We start from the raw sequence: 21,305 nt of genomic DNA, 5'->3' as shown, positions 1-21,305 counted from the left end.
TTTACTAAAATATAAGATAGCAACTAAGGGTGTAAGAACTTAAGGTTTGTTTCATCCTGCACCCAATAAATTTGCTTAAATGTAAGGTAGCAACTATTGTTTTCTCTGGAAATTAGCTCAGGGGCATCTATTATGTTCTCAAATTCTTGCCATTCTAGGTTGTTAAAGGAATCGAAAGTATCGAGCATGCTCTATTTTGGAAAAAGGTCGTACTTGGTACAAAGTCTTCGTGTTTTGCATGGAAGAGAGATCGGCATAGTTGGATCTCAAGTATAAGCACAATCAGATACTTCAAGGCTGGCAAAGAGGTCTCAATCAAACTTTCTTGATTTAAAATTCCATTCCGTAAAGAGGAAAGAATTCTTTTCATATATTGAAAAATGAAACTCATCGATCATCTCGTTGATTGCAACATGTGAGAGTAAAATTTATGGCACAATGCTTTTGTTTTACAGTACATTCCTTTTGTTTTACAGCAATAGTATCAATGTTCTGATTTATCTCTGAAATATGAATATTCATACGTTTGAGACTTGGCCAGGACAATGTTAGAAGACACTTATTCAGATTGTCCGCCAGGTGACCTTTGCCTCAAGCCCAATTGTTCAGCCTTTTTAAACCACCACTGCTAATATATAAATGGTATTATAGCACGCCTGGACTGAGGGTAGCTCTCAAACTTGTGACAGTACCATCTATGAGTTTCTGCTGCGGCAAAGACAAGATTGGATACCTGTAGATATAGACAGAATCAAGACCCAACCAAGATTTCCTTTTAAGTTCCATTTGGGACAGAGTGTAATTTCCATATTAACTTATATCTCGCGAAGGGGCTAGACATACCACAAACAAGAAAAGCAGCCACACTGTAATATCCAATCCTCCAGCAGCAACCAAAATGCCAGCATATATGACCTGCAAGGCAAGTTCAATTCAGAATACACCATGAAGTAAAATAACATTTTTGAAGCTAACAGTGTTTTCAGAATGATTCTCATGGTCCGATTACTGATTTTGTGCTTTCTATGACTTTGTCAGTATCACTCAGACAAGGAAAGAGATTATTGAACATATTAGTAATATTAAGCACTTCAGATTGGGTTTTCTTTTTTTTTTTTTTTCTTATCTTTTTTTTTTTTCCTTTTTTCTGGGAGGTGGTTGGGTTGTGGGGGGGCGGGCGGTGGGGGAGATCTCACAATATGTATGCAAAGTACTCTAGCTCAAGTAAAAAAACTCTTTATGCCCTCACAATGCATGAGTCTCAACAAAAGAAAATCTGCCTTGGTAAAGGGTGAATCTTGACAAAAGAACATTCAATGCTTTCATAAGTTCTAATCTGTATTGAGTCAAAAACTTATATTTAATTAAAAAATAATAATACCGTAAAACAGATACATATTAATTTTTATTCAGACCTTAGTCAACAAAAGCATACTCACTGCTTTTATAAGTTTGAATTTATCCTGAGTGACAAAATTATATTTAATCAAAAAATGATTTTACTAAAACAAAGATATTTATGTGATTCTTCTTCAGAATTTAACCAATGCTGCAGCATACAACGAATGTGTATATAATTGTACATCAACAGTTTGTTTCACATGTAATGCTTTTCTTTTTTTGCCCTTTTCTTTTTTACCATTCAACTTTTTTCTCCCCTTTTTGACCATTCAAAAGGTTTTATGTTCAGCATTATACAAAAAATAAACAATTATTTCTTCTGGAGGCAGTAAAGTGAGGATTCATGGGATATATTTCCCTCTCAGGTGTCAATAGCTAGAGGTAAGTCGCAGGCATATACTCTAATTTAGTGATTTATATAAACAAGGAACCTCAAGAATCACTTGGGCAGAAGAGGGGGATTCTTCAGTGTCCTAATCCACCAAATAAGGTTTGCTGAACAGCTGAGAAAGACTAACTCTTCACATAAACTACATCACAGGATATCAGGCTTGAGTGTCCTCGAATAGAAGAAAACAGAAGAAAATCCTAAGCTGTTTAGGATGTTTTTACGAGGCATGGATGCTTAATAGCATGCAAAACCTTATATCCAGCCCATGTGAACCTAATTTGCCCATGAGACTATGGACAGGCTAAGATGGGGAAAATGCTGCCATTTGTTGTTCTTTTGTTGATCACTTTAAAATAACCATAAACTAGTTAAACTATAAATATCATGGGTCTAAATTACTTAAACTAAATTCAGAACACAAACATCATTGGCCTAAACAAGTCATTATTAATGTACAAGTTAAACCAAAAAATCACTTGCATAACTCTACTTAAATCGAATCCAGCACAAATGGAAGCAGGTTTGCCATTCACGGGCCTAAACCTCAATTAAACTGTGGACAAACCAAATAAACTACCAGATAGTGGCACACATACGAACAAACAATTCCTTGACTAAATTTGAAGTCTGCAGTTTTGCTTTTTCTAAATTCAAATTTTTATATGTTTATTTGTTGGGATTGAGTGAGCTCAATATGTTTTCAAGTAAAGAAACAAATGAGAGCACAAGAATTACTATTTCAGCAAGATAATGTGGGCATGAGACATATTCAAACCAGTCGCCATGAGGGATTACATATTCATCAGCTCCTTTATTCTCACGCAAAGAACCCTGTCAACATTTTGTAAGCAATATGAGAATGATAGAGTAGAGGTTGCAAATGAACATATTATTTATGAAAATATAACGAAAAATATACTAGAGCAGATAAATAAAAGGAAAAGAAATTTAAACATTTGAAGTGCAACAGAATCATAAAGGAAACAAACCTAACTCAGCATCTGAGATCACAGAGACAAAAATGCAGGGAAGAAGAAAATGAAATTGTAGTTGGTACATATTGTCTTCATACAAGGGACCAGAAGGAAAAATACATGTGGCACTGAAAATAGCAAATTTTGAGCTGGTAGAAGTGTTCATGCTCTTATCATGGAATTAGAACATCTAAATCCCTTATTATATGGTTTCAGAAAAATCTAACAATAGGTTTAGGGAAGGAAAGAAGTAGAATAAACACATAATCAGGTTAGGTAATCTAGTATGGAACATATCATGGTCACTAGCTAGAGAATTGGGGCCTTCAAAAATTGCCTGCCAACCTTTTTCACTTTGCTGGAAGAGCTTTCTCCAATGAAAAAAGGCATTAGTGCAAGCAATGAAGCGTTCTAGATGATCAAAATACTTATAGCTGCATTCTCCTAGCACATTATTAAAAGGACAAGTACTGGCTTATTAAAAAGATTATGGATAAATTTGATGCCACTTAATGTGGCAGTTGGGGAGCGTCAGCTTTTAGACACCATCTTCCTGCAGAAACTCCTGTTGAGTTTCAGTTCTTTCAGTCTACAGACAGCTGCCACTAAATTGTAATGAGCAAGGATCTAACACTATTTCAGGAAAACTAGGTATGATGCACATGCAAATGAATGTGGCTGCTAAAGATTTTGGATATAGGATAATTTTTAAAAGATTTAAGCATGGATTGAGTGTTAATATGTCTTCTTCACAAATTGCATTTATTTCTATATATCAGGTTCTGAATCAAGATAAGTTTTTAAGTTCCACCATGACCAAGAAAGGACTATGAATTTAAACTTTGGAGAACAGGAGTGCCTCACCCTTGGACAACTTCTAGAAGTCCAGTAACATTGGAATTTCTTTAGAAGTTTAAATGGTGCAAGATGTCAAGGGAGAAACTATTTAGGGTTATTATAGAAACTGAAAAGTTAGGTGATGTCGCCACTTTCATATAGTGCTAGGATGAAACTTCAACTGCATGAGCTGTGTGTTATCATCTTTCAAAGGACAAGGTATCATTTAGAACACACAGAAAACAACTTCACCAGCTTGTTGGATAAGCTAACTTTACATAATATTTGCTCATTGGCCAATAGATGGTTTAAGGTTGTTATGACAAACATTGCCAGGTAACATACTGAATTAACATTTAATGAAATAAGGATAGCCAAAATGTTCTGATTACAGACAAAGGATCAACACATGGTGCAAGTAAATTGAGAGAGTAAGACTTACAAGAATTGCATGACAACGAAGCTGATGTAGCGAACCCCATATAAAAATAGCTGCCCCTATCCACTGGCACCATCCCAATATAATAAAAGGCTTCAATAATTCCCACAAATGCACCTCAAGATCTGGCATTCGAGCCCGACCTTTGACTATAAATTGAGCTATTTGACCACCTGCATAACTCAGTGCCTCTGGAGCACAGGAGCTACCAAGTGACAGCGGTGCCATTACGTAAAAGCTATCAAAAAAAAGGGGGAAAAAAAGAATGCAAGTTGTCATTTAACAGAAAAATGACACACATAGTTCTGTATCATCTTAATTTATCATTTCATCCTAAAGGCATGATATTATGATTGACATGATCCAATAGTTCAGGCTTATCAAGTTAAATTGCATGGCAAGCCAAGCTAACAGTCAGATATACTAGAATTACTACAATCTGCAAAAAGTCAAAAAGAAAATAAACATTCTTTATCAATGGTTTATCATTCCAACAAGCTCTAAGTTCAAGCAAAAGATTAGTTGTTAAACAGAGGCACAATTAACTTCTCAAACAACATGGTTTAGGTGGTGTGGAGGCCATAAGAACCTCAAATACGTTACAAGTCAATAAGCTAGCTTAAAAATTGAAAGCATATCTGTGCCCTATATTAGAAAGACACAAGATAATATTTCCTACAGATTCTCTCTAATTTTTGCCTCATAAATCTGTTTTGCCCAAGTCAAGCTATTTGGCTAATTTGGTCATGCCTACCCTCTAGACCTATTGCTTGGATTCAACAAGCAAGAGTGTGTTGATTCATTTACATCGGATCCATCCATTTGTATGCTATACTATTACTGAGAACTTATCTCTTTCTTTGACTCTACTATACGCCTGAATGTGCCCCCCCCTCCTTCCAAAACCCAAAAAAAAAAGAGCCTCAAGTACATTTTTCTTTGCCTACTGTCTATCACAAAAAGAAAATTCTCATTCTCATTTCATAAATCATGCAAAGATATCGGAGTGGATACGATCAAGATTTTAAATCCCATGAGGTGGGGCTGTCCCAATTTTTTCATAGAATTGGACATGCCACCGTTCTGCCCCATCCTGATACTTTGGATAGGGAATATTCTAAGACATGCTGATCGGATCTTAGGACAGTGGTGGGATGGTCTTGTCCCAACACTTAGATGGTACCCCATTCAATATCCCATGGGACATCCCACCGTGACTTGAGTCCATGGATATGGTACAACAGTGGGAAGTAGAGCTGTCAATAACATTTAGGCTAACAAAGCACGAAAGGAGCAGCTTTGTGAGCAAGATTTTGGGAAAACTCTAGAGCATGTGGAGCACCCTAGGTAGGATTTTATCGACATTAATTTCTAATCTATCAAGAAAACCTGCAGGTTAGTTGGAAGATTGATTAGCTGGAAGACAGCAAAAGCTGAAGTGCTGAACACAGACTAATTTCATGTACAGATTGAATTTGGATATTTGAGTTACTGAAGTGCCTAGGAAGTGTCTTATATAGAACAATAATCAATATTACAAAATATAGAAAACTACCTATTTGATAATTATTACATTTGATAATTTAGAACAATGAAGAGTGAATTAATTAATTAAACAAGGTTGACTTTATTAAAATAGTGGAACATACAAGCGGTCTGTTTCCAGATAAGGTGGAAAACTCACTAAATGGTTATGCCATTTACCATTGTCTTATAAAAACTTTACATTTAAAAACTTTCTTAATATCAAGTCTGGTGAGCTTTCTTCTACATGCCAGAAGTTTAGATTACTGGCACTCTATTGTCTGAATAGTTTGTAAAAATCATTTGGAAAGTAAATTAGCTGGTCCACCAAAACCAGCAAAAAAATGAATTAGAATTCTATGTTATGCTATATACTTGTTATTACTAGAATTAGTTTCAAAATTAAAGTTTAAAAGCCTATTAAATGATACAAGGTAAAGTGAGGAAATTTTTGTTTCATCTATTCAACTCAGCTACACATGGAAAATAAGAATCTTAGACTGACAGATGTAACAAAATTGTATGGCCAATTAACTGCATGGAATGGTAATTACAGTATTTGATTATAAACTATCTACCCATTCTAGCATGTTTCACACATATACATGAAATGGACGTGCAAATCAGCAAATATTTGAAATAAAGAAAAAACATCCAATTCATTTAAAAAAGAAGAATTCACTAGATTGTTTGTTAAAGTTCATTAAGATATTAATATAAAAAATTCTACAGCAACAACAATGAGTACCACTTCAGCAAACTAAATGATAACACAGAAAAACGAATATCTGAGATATTCAGTATCCAAAATACATTTCATTATGAAAAATGTTAACCAAAATCTTAAATGAACTATGCGTAAATGAATCATTATGAATCTACAACACATGACAAGCATCTGAATCCACATGAAAATATTATGAATCTACAACACATTCAGGATTGTCATCGATTTTGATATTTACTCCAAAAGGCTATGCATAGAACAACAAAGAAAAGTGTCCATCAGACTTACAACAGGCCAGCTAAATAGCCAAAAATATGCATTCGAGCTGACGGACTATAATTAAACACATTAAGTGTCTCATGCAAGCGCCTTAGGACCTGAGCTTCCATCAATAAAAGCACAAATACAGTCCTCCACACCAGGTACTTATGCTCCACAGAAGCTACCGGGACTTTGTGAATAGAAAACACATGTGAACCTCCAGTCAGGTGGCTAGCAATCGTGGAGTACTGTAATGATTCAGAGGATAATGGTAACATTTTCCCATATGCATAGAACCATGTACAAAGTACCAAGCATGTTGTCAGCACCAGAGCCACCAAATAAAAATGCAAAAAATATCTCTGCGGAACAGTGAATTTCTGCAAATCATAAAACAAAAAACAAATTTTCTTTGAGGTACCCTGAAGTGAGCATGTGACATACGAATTAATGGTTAGAGACTTAGAGTATACAAGCAAGAACATTTTAAGAGTAAAATGTGAAGCACATGAAGAACTAAATAAATTTATCTTAAAAAAAAGCTTTTGAAGAAGCAAAAGACATAACATCTAGCATGAATCTATGGAACTCACTTGTAACCATTCTGTTTTTGGAAAACTCACTTATAAATTTACCACCCACAAGAAAGAAACAATTATGTATTAAAAATTAACAAATAGCCTAAGGAATTCTAATTTCAACAGCATGACTATATTAAAAAATAAAAATGGAAAAGTGTCATAGTACAAGATTAATTCACAAAAAGAAATGACACACAGAAACATATCTCCATCAAAAGCATTTGATCCACTGTATGAGTTGCTTAAGAGAATAGAGGGGATTTTCCTGATCATTCAGATTTAACCATCCATGAATAATTCAAAATTTCAGTCGCAATCTGTCCAGTCTACTTCTATATGATGTTGCATCTACATCAAAGTGACACACATGAAACATTAACAGAAATCCTTTCTAAAACAGCTGGCATACTCCAAGAGTATATTTTCCTTATTCATGTTGTAATTTGTTGAAATGTTGCCTCAATTTTCTTCATATTATCTTCAACTAGTCATAATTTGACTAACATTTTACCACCAAAAGCAGAAGTTTAGACATGTAGCCATCTTAGACAGCATCAGGTCGACCCAAACTAAAGAATTTATATCCCTAAATAAAAAGAGAAAAAAAAAAATCTTTCACTAATACTAAAGCCAAGTAATTAGAACCAGACTTTCTTCAAATTTTCTACAACTCCTGATCAACTATAACCAAATACCCCCAAAAATCTTCTTTTTTTTTTTTAAACATGCAAGTCTTTAGATTAGGATCCATTACCAAACCTCCCATAATCTTCATGTTAAGTAATAATGTTTAAGCTAGCTTTTGGGGTTTGGATTAAGGGGTTTCTATGAAGTTTCCTGCATCGCATTCTTGAAGTGAAGGAAGATTCATAAAGCATAAAATTGTTTCTTAGGTTAATGAATGTGGTTAGATTTAGGATCTTTGCCTTTTAAAACTGAATGGAATTTTGACTGTATGCTGGTGAGAAAACGGAACCATTGGCTTCAATTAGATGAGGTGGAAGCCTCTGTAAAGACAAACAGTAAAGATGATCAACCAACTGTGCTCAATCAAAGAAAAGCGAGGTCATGAAGCAGCAGCTAAGAAGAATACTTCAGTTTTCTTTTTTTCTTTTTTTTTTGTGGGGGGAGGGGGTTCGGGTGCAAAGATCTTTCAAAATAGAAAGAAACAAATTAAAAATCAGAAAGATAATGCAGCAAATGCTTGACGCAAGATCTAAGAAAAAGAAATGCTAGCGTCAATCACATCTGTCTCTGAAGACTCTACTTTGGAATATTCGAAGGTTAGTGAAATTAGGTCAAAGAAGAATTGTTGATTATGTACAAAGTCAGTGATTGCATCACAACAATGCTTAGGGTCACTGGGATGTGCTATGTTGATATTTAAAATAATCAGATTTAACCTGGGACTCTAGAAAGGTGAAAAGACTTCAGAAGTGCAAAGCTAAGTTTTCGCACTGTGAGTCTAGCTGATTTGTCATGGTAGGTATTGATTAGGCTATACAAATCCAAAAAGGAACTATCAGAAAATTAAGAGAATCACACCCCCCACCCCCATCCCCCTCCCCTCAAGAGAGAGAGAGAGAGAGAGAGTAAAATTCTAAGAATAACAGATTTCTGTGCATCTGGCCATAGAAAAATGAATATGGAAGGAGGAATCAAAGATGATAACTGCATGACATATTTATTTAATTTCGCAAATGATATGGATGTTACTTATAATGCATTACTTATCTGTAAATAGAGAAAAAATTAGGCATTGACATGTTTCACATTTCAGCATTTCAAAAAGCAAAACCCCCAACTCAGCAGTCAAGATTGTCAAGACCTATATCTGATTAGATCCTCCTATAATTGGATGTTGTAGATTACTTATATGACTGGGTTCCATTAACACTGAAAAGGTGGGTATAACCGTAGAAATGAATGTCATACCAAGGCAAAGAGAGTACAATTTATGGATTAACTAATTCATATGTTCAATATATAAAGCCAAGCATTACAAGACAAACCTAAGCTCAGTGAGGGGAAAGTTGGGGAGAATGGTTAACAAACAGATAAAGGCTATCAGAAGTGGTAGGGGCAATAGATTGTATAGAGAAGGAAAGAATCTTTCCAAGTGAAAAATGAAGTCAAAAGGTCAATTTGATAAGTGCAATCCAAGGACACATGTATATAATATTGGACTCTATGGTTGCAAAACGGAAATGTATTTGCTTTCTTTCAGGAGCAACAAACACAATGAAATAGTCGAATATTAACTGAAGATTTATGAAACAAACCAATGGGTCATGTATTTCTTTTCTCTTTATTTTTGGAAAGCTGGAGCATCTTGGTTTTATTACATCTTTGCCATCAAAGATCTAATAGCTGCAAACTGTAATCCATCAATTATTCTTGGACATTATTGAAGAGCATTTGATGGAACTATTTCTAGAGCATCCCATGGAGAAGATTACATACTCAACGAGTGCCAAGCCTCAATCACTATTTGACTATGCAAAGACAGAAGATCCAGTACAACTCAACTAACAAGATCATAGAGTGGGTCTAAGGGCGATAACATACAAAATGATTTACAAATATGTAATGTAAGTTAACTCCATCAATACACTTATTGAGAAGAATAAGGGAGCACTAGGACCGTTAAACATGGTGTGAAGAGCCTTTCTATTTCAAAGACAATAGTTTGAAACAGTAAATAACTCGCAAAGCACAACCCATGCGTTCGTATTCACATATATGTATGATTACCTCGACCAGGTCGATATTTTTGCTTTCCCACTTCCAAAGTTTTGTAGCAAAAATGACAAAACGTCACCAAGAAAAACGACAAAAAAGTGACAAGTTTGTTGAATCCAAAGCATATCTTACTAGTAATAATCCTGGAATTGTGGCATGCTTGGCATTTCATAAAAATTCCTTTCCGTGCAATCTTTACCAGGTTAAGCTTCTTCGGCCCTTCCTTCAACAGAAATTTCACTACTTTTCATCTCGACCCCAGAAGTGGCACCTAACTAATAATTCCTAGCTCTTCTGTAGCTAACCAAGAAAGCAACTAATCATTAGAGAAAGACACCAACAATCTACCAACCATAAGCAACTTCACAAACATGAACAACAAAACAGATCAAGGTTACAAAGAAGAGGGGCATAAATTTGACGCCTTTTCTCCACAACTAACCAAGAACTTACGCTGGAAGAACTCCTGGTCTTTCCCCTGGCGGCGAAGCCCGTGAGCATCTGGTGCAGGAACCCGAGGACCGCACCGGAAGGGATGCGAGGAGGATGGGCGCGGTCGCCGCGACCCAGGCGAGCCGAAGCAGGGCCGTGAGACCCAGCTCCATGGCCGCAGGAGGGGGAGTAAACCAAGGCGAGAGAAGAGACAAATGGGCGAAAAGAATCTCCAGAAACCCTATGCCCGTGGCCGAAGGCCGGAGAGGGCCACCATCTCGCTGGCTTAATGCCGGGGTTTCGGGCCAAGGAGGGAAAAAATACCATGCGTGCCGACCGCCGAGGGAGGCTTCTTTACTTTGCGGCAGAATAGTCAGCGCTCTGGAAACGTTGGACTCGATGGCCGGGCGATGAGCAGTAACGGCGGCTCCGCAAGCGAGGTTAGTCACGTGTATCGCCGCAAAAAACGTGCCATCTGATCGGGCCGATCATAGCCGTCCGTACGGGAAAATCAACTCATAACACTTGCAAGGGCTTTATCGGGGAAGAAATGGGTGGGCTAGAGGATGTCAGTGATGAGGATGTGATTATGCTGAAAGAGTGAAAAGTTTCGTCTAGGTTGATAATTAGGATAAAACTTGATTAGTGTGAGTAGGATAGCAGCCGATGACCCTGATCTGCAATTTGATTTAGTTGATGCTTGGGAGGAATTAATCTTGACGGACTTTGTGGTTTGGAAAGGGGTTTAGGTTGTGGAATGATTGATCTTCTCAACCATTGGATCGTGCTTGCATACATCTCGAAGTACTATGCACTTGTTTCCTAATCCACTTACATGGATCCGAAAGCAGCCACTACATGATCCAACAGTGAATTTGCATGAAGAAGGTGAACCTTCTTTCGTGTTAAAGGTGCAATCCCTATACTTTGGAAGGGGGGGTGAAAGGCCATACTATGAAGGGTAGCAACTATAGTTAAGGACATCTTGATTAAATCAGTTTCCATAGCCGAACCTGCCAAAGGATTATTGGCATTGCAAAAGAGGACATCTTGATTAAATTGAAGAAGTAGACAAGGCTGTCTAACCATCAACGAGCTAGGGCTACAGCAATTTGGACAGGATCTTTATTTTTCTATTAAAAAACCCTATAACTCACTCTATTAATTATTATCACCTCTCTACTTTGCTATCAAAAAACATACCATAATGAGTAGAACTGCATCTCGTTCACTATATTTACTTTGGTCTCTACAGTGCATCTGAACTGAGTTACCTCGTCTCTTATATATGCATTTAAGGAAAAAAAATGGCAGGTGATGAGTACCATGGACCTGAGCTGGAATCCAAACCTGTGATGATAACATAGAAGAGCATAGATGTCGTGCTTTTGGGTAGGAGCAGGAATCTAAACTGAGAAGGATATATGGGGAGTTAGAGCAGTCATGTTTTAGGATAAGGACGCTTAGGTATGGGTTTGATTATCTAACTCTTTGCTCGACCAGAAAAAAAAAAAAGGAAAACATGGCTGAGAGAGCAGTCTCATCCACTGAATTTTCCAACTGGAGATCGATAGTTTGGTAGCATAGAAGATCAATCATTCTTTCACACGAATCACAGCCATTCTCTTTTGATCGATGAAAATGTCCAAAGATCCAGATTACTTGAGCCGTACACCACAGCAGTAGTTTAGAATGGTTGCATCATCTTTTCAATTATTGGTATGCAGATTCAAATAAACCATGCTAATTTGCAAGAGAAGGAAACCAGAGAGCAACTGCCTTTGTACCTAGAGGAAAAGGCTAAATGACTGATGAGGTCATGAGAACTCTATTCAACTATATAGAAAATGACATGCAGGAGAATTATCCCCTTGAAAATATGGTAATATCCTCTTCAAGACATTGCATATTCGGAACATGCCAAAAACTAGTTTGTTCTGGTCTAACTAAGCTTTACAGTGTTTGCTTTCAAAGAACTTGAGGAAAGAAAAGAAAACAACGACAGCTGAGGCCATCTAAGCACTGCATGCTCCATGCAGGCCAATAAACATGGTAGTAGCACCTATTACATGCACAGATCTTAAGTAATATATATCAATTGATGGATGGAATTGTGTTCCCTCCATTGTTCCAGATTCATTAAAAAAAAAAAAGGCTTTTCCTGTTCTTTTCAGCTGATGAAATTTCAAGCTGTCAATGAAACCATATTCATCACTGAAGAGAGATTCTAGAGGATGAAACAGGAAACTTGACAGTACGCAGTTTGTCTAATCTGAACTTGGCTTTGTTTTGATGTTGGATTGGCTGAGGATGAAAACACCAAGTATGATAAGAACAGCACCTGCAAACCACTGGTAATCCAGAGTTTTCCGGTCAGTAAGGAAATATATATATCCATATGAAATATATGATCAGCTTGTATGGCATAATTTAACCACGACAAAATATTTTCAGTTACTATCAAAAAAACAATATTTTCAGCAGCTTATGTTAATAAGCAAAGTGAAACACTGACAAAAAGATAAAATTCAAAGTTCATAAAAACTTTATGATATGCTTATCATGCATTAAGATTCCAGACAAGTTGATTGCTCTCTCTCTCTCTCTCTCTCTCTCTACACCACACACACATATACATATATACATGTACACATGCACAATATATATATATATAATGTAGACCAGGCCAACATACCAAAAATAAAAGATAGGCAATGAAGAGCTAAACATCATGTGAAAGGGATGAGAATGTATGAATTCTCAATCAACATTTGGATGCTGCAATTGTTCATACTGAATTTGCTTGACTGAGAAAATATGAAAACACCGCCCTTGCCACTAGAAGTTTACTGCTATCAGTCAATATTTATCCTAGCTTCAAGACAATCTCTGATGCAGCAAATAGTGAGATGAAGGATGCTGCAGATTATGACTGAAATAAAAATTGGCATATGCTGCAGTTCCTGTTTTGTGACAAGCCATTTAGGGAATATCAAGCAGTTAACTTGGAGTCTTTAAAGTGCTTGGATTTAGACAGATGTTATGTCTTTAGGAGTTTCTGAGAACTGAGTGGTTCCTAAAGCATTAGAAGATGGAAAGCACACTTGGTAAATGGAAAGATGCAGATGGAACTTTGTGAGTGGTCCAAGAGTTACAGAAAAAAAAGCCTTGGACATCTTAGGGTTCATTTGGTTGGAGTATATCAGATTACAGAGAAATCTGATAATTTTTGAGAATTATGTATCTAAAAAAAATGATTGCAGAGGAAAATAACTTTTACTATATTTGGTTGTTAGAAAAATTACTCGGAAAAATGACATTGGAAAAAGATTACAATGTTTGGTTGGAGGTAAATCTACATAGGAATATGGCCAAATTTATAAATATACTCTCAAATATAAAATAATTTTTTAATACTAGGATAGCATTGCCATCTCCAATTAATTTTTATGTAATGACTATAATCACGTAGCCATTTACATAATATTATCTCCATCTTAATTTTTTTACAAAAGCTCTCTATTGAATGAATTTGGAAAGACATCAGAATAAATTGAGGATATTTTTGTTAAGTATGGATTACCGCCGTTCGAAAATTTATCAAATACCAATCCTCCATAGTATTTGTTTTACCTTATCTCTCCAGAAAATAAGCATGGGCCCACCAACTTTTTTACCATCTTTTTCTTCTATTTTTCATACCAAACATAATAAGCTGACATGGAAATCATTTTTTCATTATCAAATTACCCCCAACCAAACGGCTCCTTAGAGTAACATCATTTTCAGTTGGCTTTGAATTTTGACCTTAATGGATACTGCTGCTGGTATTGTATTGTACCATCAGGTTAATTTTCTTGTATTTCCCTGTTTCTCTTGCAATTTCAATAATGTGACCTTGATGGGTACTGCTATTGGTACTGTAAGGTTCTCTCCTGTGTGTGTGTGTGTGTGTGTTCATATCTTCCTAATGCTTTTCTCCACGATCTTGTGGGATAAAACTCTAATCAACAAATAACTCCATGTGTTTAATCAAATCATTTTAAGAGTTCTTTTCTATCTTTAAATGTCCGAACATGCAAAGAATGGCATAGGGTCTCTTCTGTAGACCATTTATATTAATGACCTGTAAGAATTCAGCTTCATAATACTTCTTCACAATATGTCTACAAGTAAATTTTCTTGAACTTTGAAGACTAATGGCGCCAAGTTTGTCTTTGAATTGAGCTTCTCTTATCATGCTCTGATAAGATGAATACGGGCACCATATCTGTCCTCTGCTAACGGCAGCCTAAAAGGGTATAGTCCCAGTTTCCAATGATCTTCAATGGAAGGTCATGATGAATTGATCATACAGGACAGCAAGGACCAACTCTTCACTGATTACAAACTTATCCACAAATGTAAAGAAGACCATCTACCTGTTGGGATATAATATAAGAGGTTTAATGGTTACTTTGTTTTCAATAAACAACATTCATAAAACCCAGTTTAATAGAGTTCCACTAATCATGTTTTGTAAGATGTAAGACAAGGTTTTGGGTTGAACCATGAACCATCTAATAGAACCCGAATTTTGAGTTATTGAAAACCCAATCTATTTCTCCAAGTTGTTTTTTTTGACATCCCGAATCCCACCTTAAAAATCAAATCTCCATTCTCTGGTCACATAATCTCATCACAATGAAAAGACAGACTCTTATCACCTCCACTTCTCCCCATTTCTTTCCTTTCTTCATCTGCCTCCTCCATTCAACCAACCCAACCCAACATCGACCCCCCAGCCCAGGAAAAAGGGAAAAAAAATCCACCACCCTAGGTACACATGCCATCCTTAACCTTAAAGCTCTCCTTATTCCCCTCCTCCATTTATCTCCAATATGCCCCACATCTTCATCCTCTTCTGCCCAATCTATTATTATCTTTTCCTTTTTAACCCTCCCAATACCCTTCTCTGACCAAAAAACCATATTTATATGAAATAAATTTCAACCGCACAACTTTTAAATCCTGTTTTTATAATAATAATAAAAAAAAAAAGTTTATGAAAATTCATCAAAATCAATGACCAAACAGGCTTGTAAAAGAAACATGTGCCATTTACCTACGTAATAGGCATTAGTCCAATAATGTACAAGAAGTTGGTCAACCTTCAAAAATAGATTAAAAGTTGGCCAGATTGTTGTGCCACAAGAAATATTTAATTTGATCAAAAAGAGTAATCCATTTTCATGCAGCTTCTTCTACATAACACTATTTGTTAAATACGTACCACCAGATCCATGGTGCTTCAGTGACAACAGAAATATTTGCTAAATGAATAAAAGTTCACATAATCTATGAAGATGGATCACAGAATATCTATAATTCAATACCCATTTGGTTTTAGAGAAACTGGTTGGAGAATATATGGACAGAAGGCCAATTTTCAATATGGTGCAATCAGATCATAATGTTGAGCAGATATCAGAATATACAAAGACCAGCAATAGATAAAGTCCAGTCCAAACACTTGCAGTAAGTAATACAAATGGGGGGAAATGAAGATTGGAAGGTGTAATTAAAACAAAAGCTCAAAAATCAGAGTGAATATGCAGTAGAATGATGAATAAGAGGGACTCTAGATGTATAAAGGGAGATCTTATGGAGATTATAAATATATCTTACATTGCAAATATATCTGGTCATAGGGAGCGTATTTGGCAATGGTTAGTTAAATGCTAGTCACATGAACAAATACAATTCCACAATAGCTAGAAGCAAGGTTTAAGAGACCAGTGCTGACACTTGTACAGATAATTTGTTGAGATGATATCATATCCGGACAGTACTATCCTGATTCTTGGAATGGTCCTGCATCCCAATACCATACCTATACATGTTTTCTTGGGTAAGTCTTTTTTATTTTTTTATCATAAATAACGTTCAGTGAAGAGTGTGGCCCCACTACTCTCTTTCTCTTTTCTTTTTGGAATCAAGTGACCCTGTCTAGTCATGCTTAATACAAACCAGATGGAGCCCTGTTTTGGCCAGTTCAAACCAATTTTGGCCAAGATGGGTCGGCCATATCAATCCAATATAAACTAGTGTTCCACAAGGCATCCTAGTCCCATTCTTGCATCAGTATAGTCCATTATTAATGGTATCATCCCATTTCAACAAGACCTTAAACCTTGGCTGGAAGAAACAAAAACAAAAGGTGAATAAGAACCTACGAGGAGTTTGAAACTATTCACTGTTTCTGTCATTAGAGTCTATTCATGTCCATTGAACAATTAACAAGTGATGGTATTATTTAAAGATTAATATTAAATACCTCAAGGATTGATGACTGATGCTATTTTTCTTCACAAACTTATGATTATATGAAGTAAAAGACAAGATATATTGCAATATTTATTAGCAACTGCCCTTGGATTCATGAAGCTAAACCTTTCCCTTTTATTTCTCAGGAAGAGTTACAAATGGAGCAAATAATCTAATCAAACCATGTCAAGATACTCTAATATTTATATCAGTAGATCACATCTAGATGTTTAGTTAGTCATAAGAAACCAAGAGAAGAGGAATTGCCATTCTCTTCGAACAGGTGGGACTTTGGTAGATGGTAACAAAGTAGTAATATTGAAGGAAACTGGGTTGCAGAATATATGGTTGGTGTGGCCTGCTTGTTATGAGAACTAAGATCCAGTCATCTGATTTTCTCTATTGACACTTGTCAGAGGGAAATGAATGATATTAGGGGTTGTCCCATGGTTAGAATGTAATAAGGGATAGTGGGGAAATGTGGTTTTCTCCTAGAACTCAATATTCTCATTTAGCGATCATGGGAGTCACAGGGGAAATCTTCTTCATTGCTGAATGTATCCCCCAAAGCACTGATATGTCGTCACTGAGATGCAGACACATTTCCTAGGCAATTTGATGGACACACAAACAGACACCAGCAGTATGCCTGGTATGTTAGACATATCAATCTACCTATGCGTAAGTTACCTTCTGGCAGCACATTCAACCAGCATGGATTGGTTTAGGTTCCAAATATTTGGTTAGTGCAGTCATCTCAACTTTTGAATATTCAATGCCTAAAGAGCTCCTAAAGTAAATTAAACTTGTTAATTTTTGCTGCTCTATACTTTATTGCCAGGTGCAAGGAAGAACATAGTACTCTGGTTTCCTTATTGCATTGACCTGACATTACTGTGCAGTAATCAAGATCTGAGACCATGCTTGACATGGCAATAGTGCATATTATAATCAAGTGAAAGATGAAGTGAGAAATTTGATGATGACATCTTCAAGACAACATTTTATAACAGAATTACTGAGAAAGTAAATATCATCACACTAAATAAAGCCCCTTAAACACTCCTAACAAAAATGACAATGCTGATAAGTTATGAAGAACAAAAGTATCCCAGAAAAGTTGGTTCTGCGGAATGTGGCAATGTAAAAAGTATTCCTTGTGGTTTTCAATGAGGACTGCTGATACAAAATATCATAAAAATAAAATGGATTCATTAAGGCTAGTCATCTACTCCCTATTTTATCTCCGGTTACTTCAAAATGACTGATAATACTCCTAAAAATGACTATATAAAAAACATAGACAGTGAACAAAATATGACTGAACATTTACAAGAAATCAGGTATATCTTTAGGCTCTTTTTGGATACCGGCTAGGTAAATCAAATGAAAATAAGAAAACAGGGGTTTACCATGTTTGGATGGGCAACTAGTTTGGCCATGATCACCCAGATTCCAACCCCTCCTCTTCATTTTATTTTCCTTTAGTCTCCCAACATTCAAACAGAGCCTGAAAAGCCAATAAAGATCATATTCTGCCTACTTGTTTTCAATCTGATGCAACAACTTGATAGACCCTCACGGAATTTTCAACCAGGGATCAGATATGGGCTGAAAGCTGAATCAAAAAAAAAAAAAAAAAACCAATCAGAATGATAGGAGTATGCTTGAAACGAACCACCCACAACTATTTTCCTTTAGAACAAACATATCAAATTAAGGCCCCATTATAACCTAAATAGCAACCGTGTCAAACCAGCTGTTTAGAGTGTACTGAACCAGACCAATCGGCTGTCGGCATGGTTCAATATATTCAACTCAAGTTATTCAAGTGCCCTCGCCCCAGCCCCTGCACATCCACTTCTCTCCTTCGCCCCTCCCCCATTTCGAAACTCTAATGGTCTCCATCCCCAACCTGCTTGATGATGCCACTGCCACCACCATCGAGGTCCCCCATGTAAGTCTCCTTCCCTCTTTCCCTCCCCCTCAGCACAATGACAGCCTCTCCCTCTCCTCTCCCTTCCCATCTCTCACCCTCTCTCTCTCTCTCAGTGATGACAATGGCTCCCTCTCTCTTGGCCTCTCTCCCTCTCTCTCCCCTCCTCCCTTCCTCCCTCTCCCTCATTTTCCTCTCTCTCATTCTCCCTTTCCCTCACCCTCTTTGGCTCTTCCTGTTTCAACATGCTAAGGAATGGCATGGCACGGACCTGTACCATGCTGAATCAGTTGCCAGACAGTATGCCCTCTGTAACAGGTTTGGCGAACCTTAATCTAAGTACTTGACTGATACTTGCATCCTGTGCCAATGTTTTAGTTGGCTAATGTGTTGAACTGTTGATCCTGATGAAAATGCAGCCTGGGGAATTAATTCTAAGATTTTCAGATTAACCTGTATTGTTCTTTCCATTGAATCTTTCTCTTGCACCAATTTGTATCAGTTTTTCATGTTCAATTAGAATGTCCTCAATAAAGCATAGGTACTAAAAGGAGAAGAAAGCAAGATACTTGAATCAGGCATTGCTTACATAGACAACAGTTTTTCAGTTAAAATGGACAAATAATGCGTGATGATTTCAGTCCTTTCACAGGGGAAATATCCTGGTGCTTAAGTTTTATAGTCATATTGGAAAAGTGATAATTATGCATTTAAATAATACTTTGTCAGAGTAAGCAATCATGGAGAATTAACGCTTAGATATCCATTCAGTGAGAAAAGTTATCATGTGAGCACTGAATAATTTACTATGAATTACCCGAGAAGGTAGCGGCTCCTCAAAAAGAAAGTATCCTGCTAGACCTGATGATACAAAATTTGTAGCGAAGTTTGTGACTGTAGCTTGCAGAGATGAGAGGGCTTTAAGGCTATTCACAAAGCATCCCCACATTGTGACGTTGAAGAATATGACAAGGACATATTTTAAAAGCTGCAAGGAAAAGAGGTATACAGGCATACCCATTAGACCTTAAGTAGAGCAAGAACTGCTTTGAGTAATTACGAATCATAATTGATGTTAATGGCAGTAACAATAATTAGAAAGAAAAACAATTATATGTAAAAATGCCAGAGTTTCTGGTTCCTGGAATTAAAGGCATTGGATTTACAACTAAAGCATTCAAATCTAATGCAATAATGAGGCACCAAACATTTCAGAACAGTGCTACCAAAATGTTCAACTATAAAACATTAACTAGAATGGTACCCATGGATGATTAGCATAAAGTCAGGATGGCTAACTGAGGCAATGAAGTTCTTGTTTCCAAGCCTTGAGAGCTAAATCATCTTGAGACTAAATTTTAGTATTATTTAATGAAATTAACACTTCTGCCTTATATTTAACATTTAGCTATATTCTACCAGAAATAGAAACATTGGCCAGGACTTGTTACATTATACTTGTGCCGGTAAGGCATGGGATTGGAGAAGCTGGCAGTTAGGCTTTTGGTTGGAGTCCAGGTCTAGAATCAAAGTCTAACAAGCTTTCTTCCAGATAATCACAGCCTAATCATACATAATACTGCAGTGAGCTTTTCCAAATTCCTTCTCACAACTTCGTATCTTATGTCTTTCCCCCATCTTTCGACTGCATGCTTGAGATATTTCAAAACTGAATGAACTGATGTGCATTTGAAAAACCAAACCTAAGATCCTTCATTTCAATGGTAAGACATTTTTTGCAATTCATATACTAACAACAGTTTGACTTGACTGGAGCCAATGCTGACAAGGCAAGAATGCCAAGAAACCACAGATTGACTTCATATAAAGATAACTACTAAAAATAACAATAACAATAACAACAACAACAATCAAGAGTCCAATGCTTGGTGGTCAGTAGAAAAAAAGTCATACTAATCTGATCAGAAAGTTCCAAAATTGTTGCATATCATACTACAGTCATGCCACAAGTTGATAGAGAAATAACATATGTGAATGTCGCATAGAACAGTGAATGGAAAAAGAGCTGAAAATAGGTAAGTCACGAATGTATCCAGATATTCATCAAGTGAAATTTTGATGCTATGCATATATGGAGCTAACAGCCTTGATATAGGCAAACCACTATAAACACATCCAATGGAAAGAAAACCACGAGAATGCGGTGGAGATTAAGAATCGCTACGAATCCCCATAAGAAATGGAAATCAACTGTGTTAACTCTCAAATCATATATTGGATCTGAACCCAAGGAAAAAAAAAAATACGAGTCATGAACCATCTATCTCACTACACCTCTTCGCATTTTAAATTTCAGTCATCTACAGATTTGATTGGTTCTCGCCCCACGAAACTCTTTTTGACATGACTGGTTCATTCATCTAATAAAAGTCCACCTCACGAAATGAGCAAATATCAGTCATGAAACTAATACGACACTGGATTGAGGCAACGGATGGAATTGAGGCAGAAGAGGATAAATAGAAGAGATTGGAGGAGAAGGAAAGGAGAAGGGGGTTGAAATGATCTACCGGCAAAGTGAAGAACTTCGCAGAGACGGCGGCCAGGGCGGCGTTCAGACCGGCGGCCACGGCCCAGGCGTAACCACCAGGATTAATCATGGCCATGGACGGAGAGAAGGGAAGGAGATGGGTGAGCGGAAGGGTGGTGGAGAGCTTTTCCCTCAATTCGTCGGAGTCAGGACGATCCGCTTGACAGGAATTCTTCGTCCGATTGCCCCGGGGAATCCGATAG

At 36.7% G+C, this 21,305-nt stretch overlaps 2 protein-coding genes across 5 annotated transcripts; both read right to left on the bottom strand.

The window, feature by feature from the left end:
- Positions 1–346: 346 nt before the first annotated feature.
- Positions 347–10,704, bottom strand: LOC105043343 (polyprenal reductase 1). 2 transcript variants are annotated; one of them, XM_029264061.2, is made up of 6 exons: positions 10,331–10,704; positions 6,582–6,934; positions 4,046–4,247; positions 2,528–2,623; positions 844–915; positions 347–733 (listed from the first exon to the last, which is right to left on the bottom strand). In XM_029264061.2, exons 1-6 carry the CDS (start codon positions 10,634–10,636, stop codon positions 629–631), a joined length of 1,134 nt encoding a protein of 377 aa, XP_029119894.2. In that variant the 5' UTR covers positions 10,637–10,704; the 3' UTR covers positions 347–628. The 2 variants fall into 2 exon arrangements, with proteins under 2 accessions (XP_029119894.2, XP_010919154.2); XM_010920852.4 differs by having other exon boundaries at positions 4,046–4,280; positions 10,331–10,700.
- A 1,410-nt stretch (positions 10,705–12,114) lies between these two features.
- LOC105043344 (uncharacterized) lies at positions 12,115–21,305 on the bottom strand. Of its 3 annotated transcripts, none has more exons than XR_012140756.1 (4): positions 21,083–21,305; positions 19,369–19,539; positions 18,028–18,125; positions 12,115–12,660 (listed from the first exon to the last, which is right to left on the bottom strand). XR_012140756.1 is itself a non-coding variant. In XM_010920855.4 (3 exons), exons 1-3 carry the CDS (start codon positions 21,176–21,178, stop codon positions 12,577–12,579), a joined length of 351 nt encoding a protein of 116 aa, XP_010919157.3. In that variant the 5' UTR covers positions 21,179–21,303; the 3' UTR covers positions 12,115–12,576. The 3 variants fall into 3 exon arrangements, 1 of the variants encoding a protein (XP_010919157.3); XR_012140757.1 differs by having other exon boundaries at positions 12,610–12,660; positions 18,028–18,233; positions 21,083–21,304; XM_010920855.4 differs by lacking the exon at positions 18,028–18,125 and having other exon boundaries at positions 21,083–21,303.

The sequence above is a fragment of the Elaeis guineensis genome, chromosome 4 (assembly GCF_000442705.2).
Source record: "Elaeis guineensis isolate ETL-2024a chromosome 4, EG11, whole genome shotgun sequence".
Classification (NCBI taxonomy): domain Eukaryota; kingdom Viridiplantae; phylum Streptophyta; class Magnoliopsida; order Arecales; family Arecaceae; genus Elaeis; species Elaeis guineensis.
The sequence above is the reverse complement of the archived record's forward strand: the minus strand, read 5'-3'. Positions and strand labels throughout refer to the sequence as shown.

Excerpts from the sequence above, each read along its gene's own strand:
- LOC105043343 (XM_010920852.4), bottom strand. The coding sequence starts at position 10,636 with ATGGTATTTTTTCCCTCCTTGGCCCGAAACCCCGGCATTAAGCCAGCG. Across the intron at positions 6,935-10,330 it reads AGACCAGGAGTTCTTCCAGC|AAATTCACTGTTCCGCAGAG; the intron begins GTAAGTTCTTGG and ends TATGATTTGCAG. Across the intron at positions 4,281-6,581 it reads GGCTATTTAGCTGGCCTGTT|CTTTTACGTAATGGCACCGC; the intron begins GTAAGTCTGATG and ends TTTTTTTGATAG.
- LOC105043344 (XM_010920855.4), bottom strand. The coding sequence starts at position 21,178 with ATGGCCATGATTAATCCTGGTGGTTACGCCTGGGCCGTGGCCGCCGGT. Across the intron at positions 19,540-21,082 it reads CGAAGTTCTTCACTTTGCCG|CTTTTAAAATATGTCCTTGT; the intron begins GTAGATCATTTC and ends TTTTCCTTGCAG. Across the intron at positions 12,661-19,368 it reads AGGAGCCGCTACCTTCTCGG|TGGTTTGCAGGTGCTGTTCT; the intron begins GTAATTCATAGT and ends CTGGATTACCAG.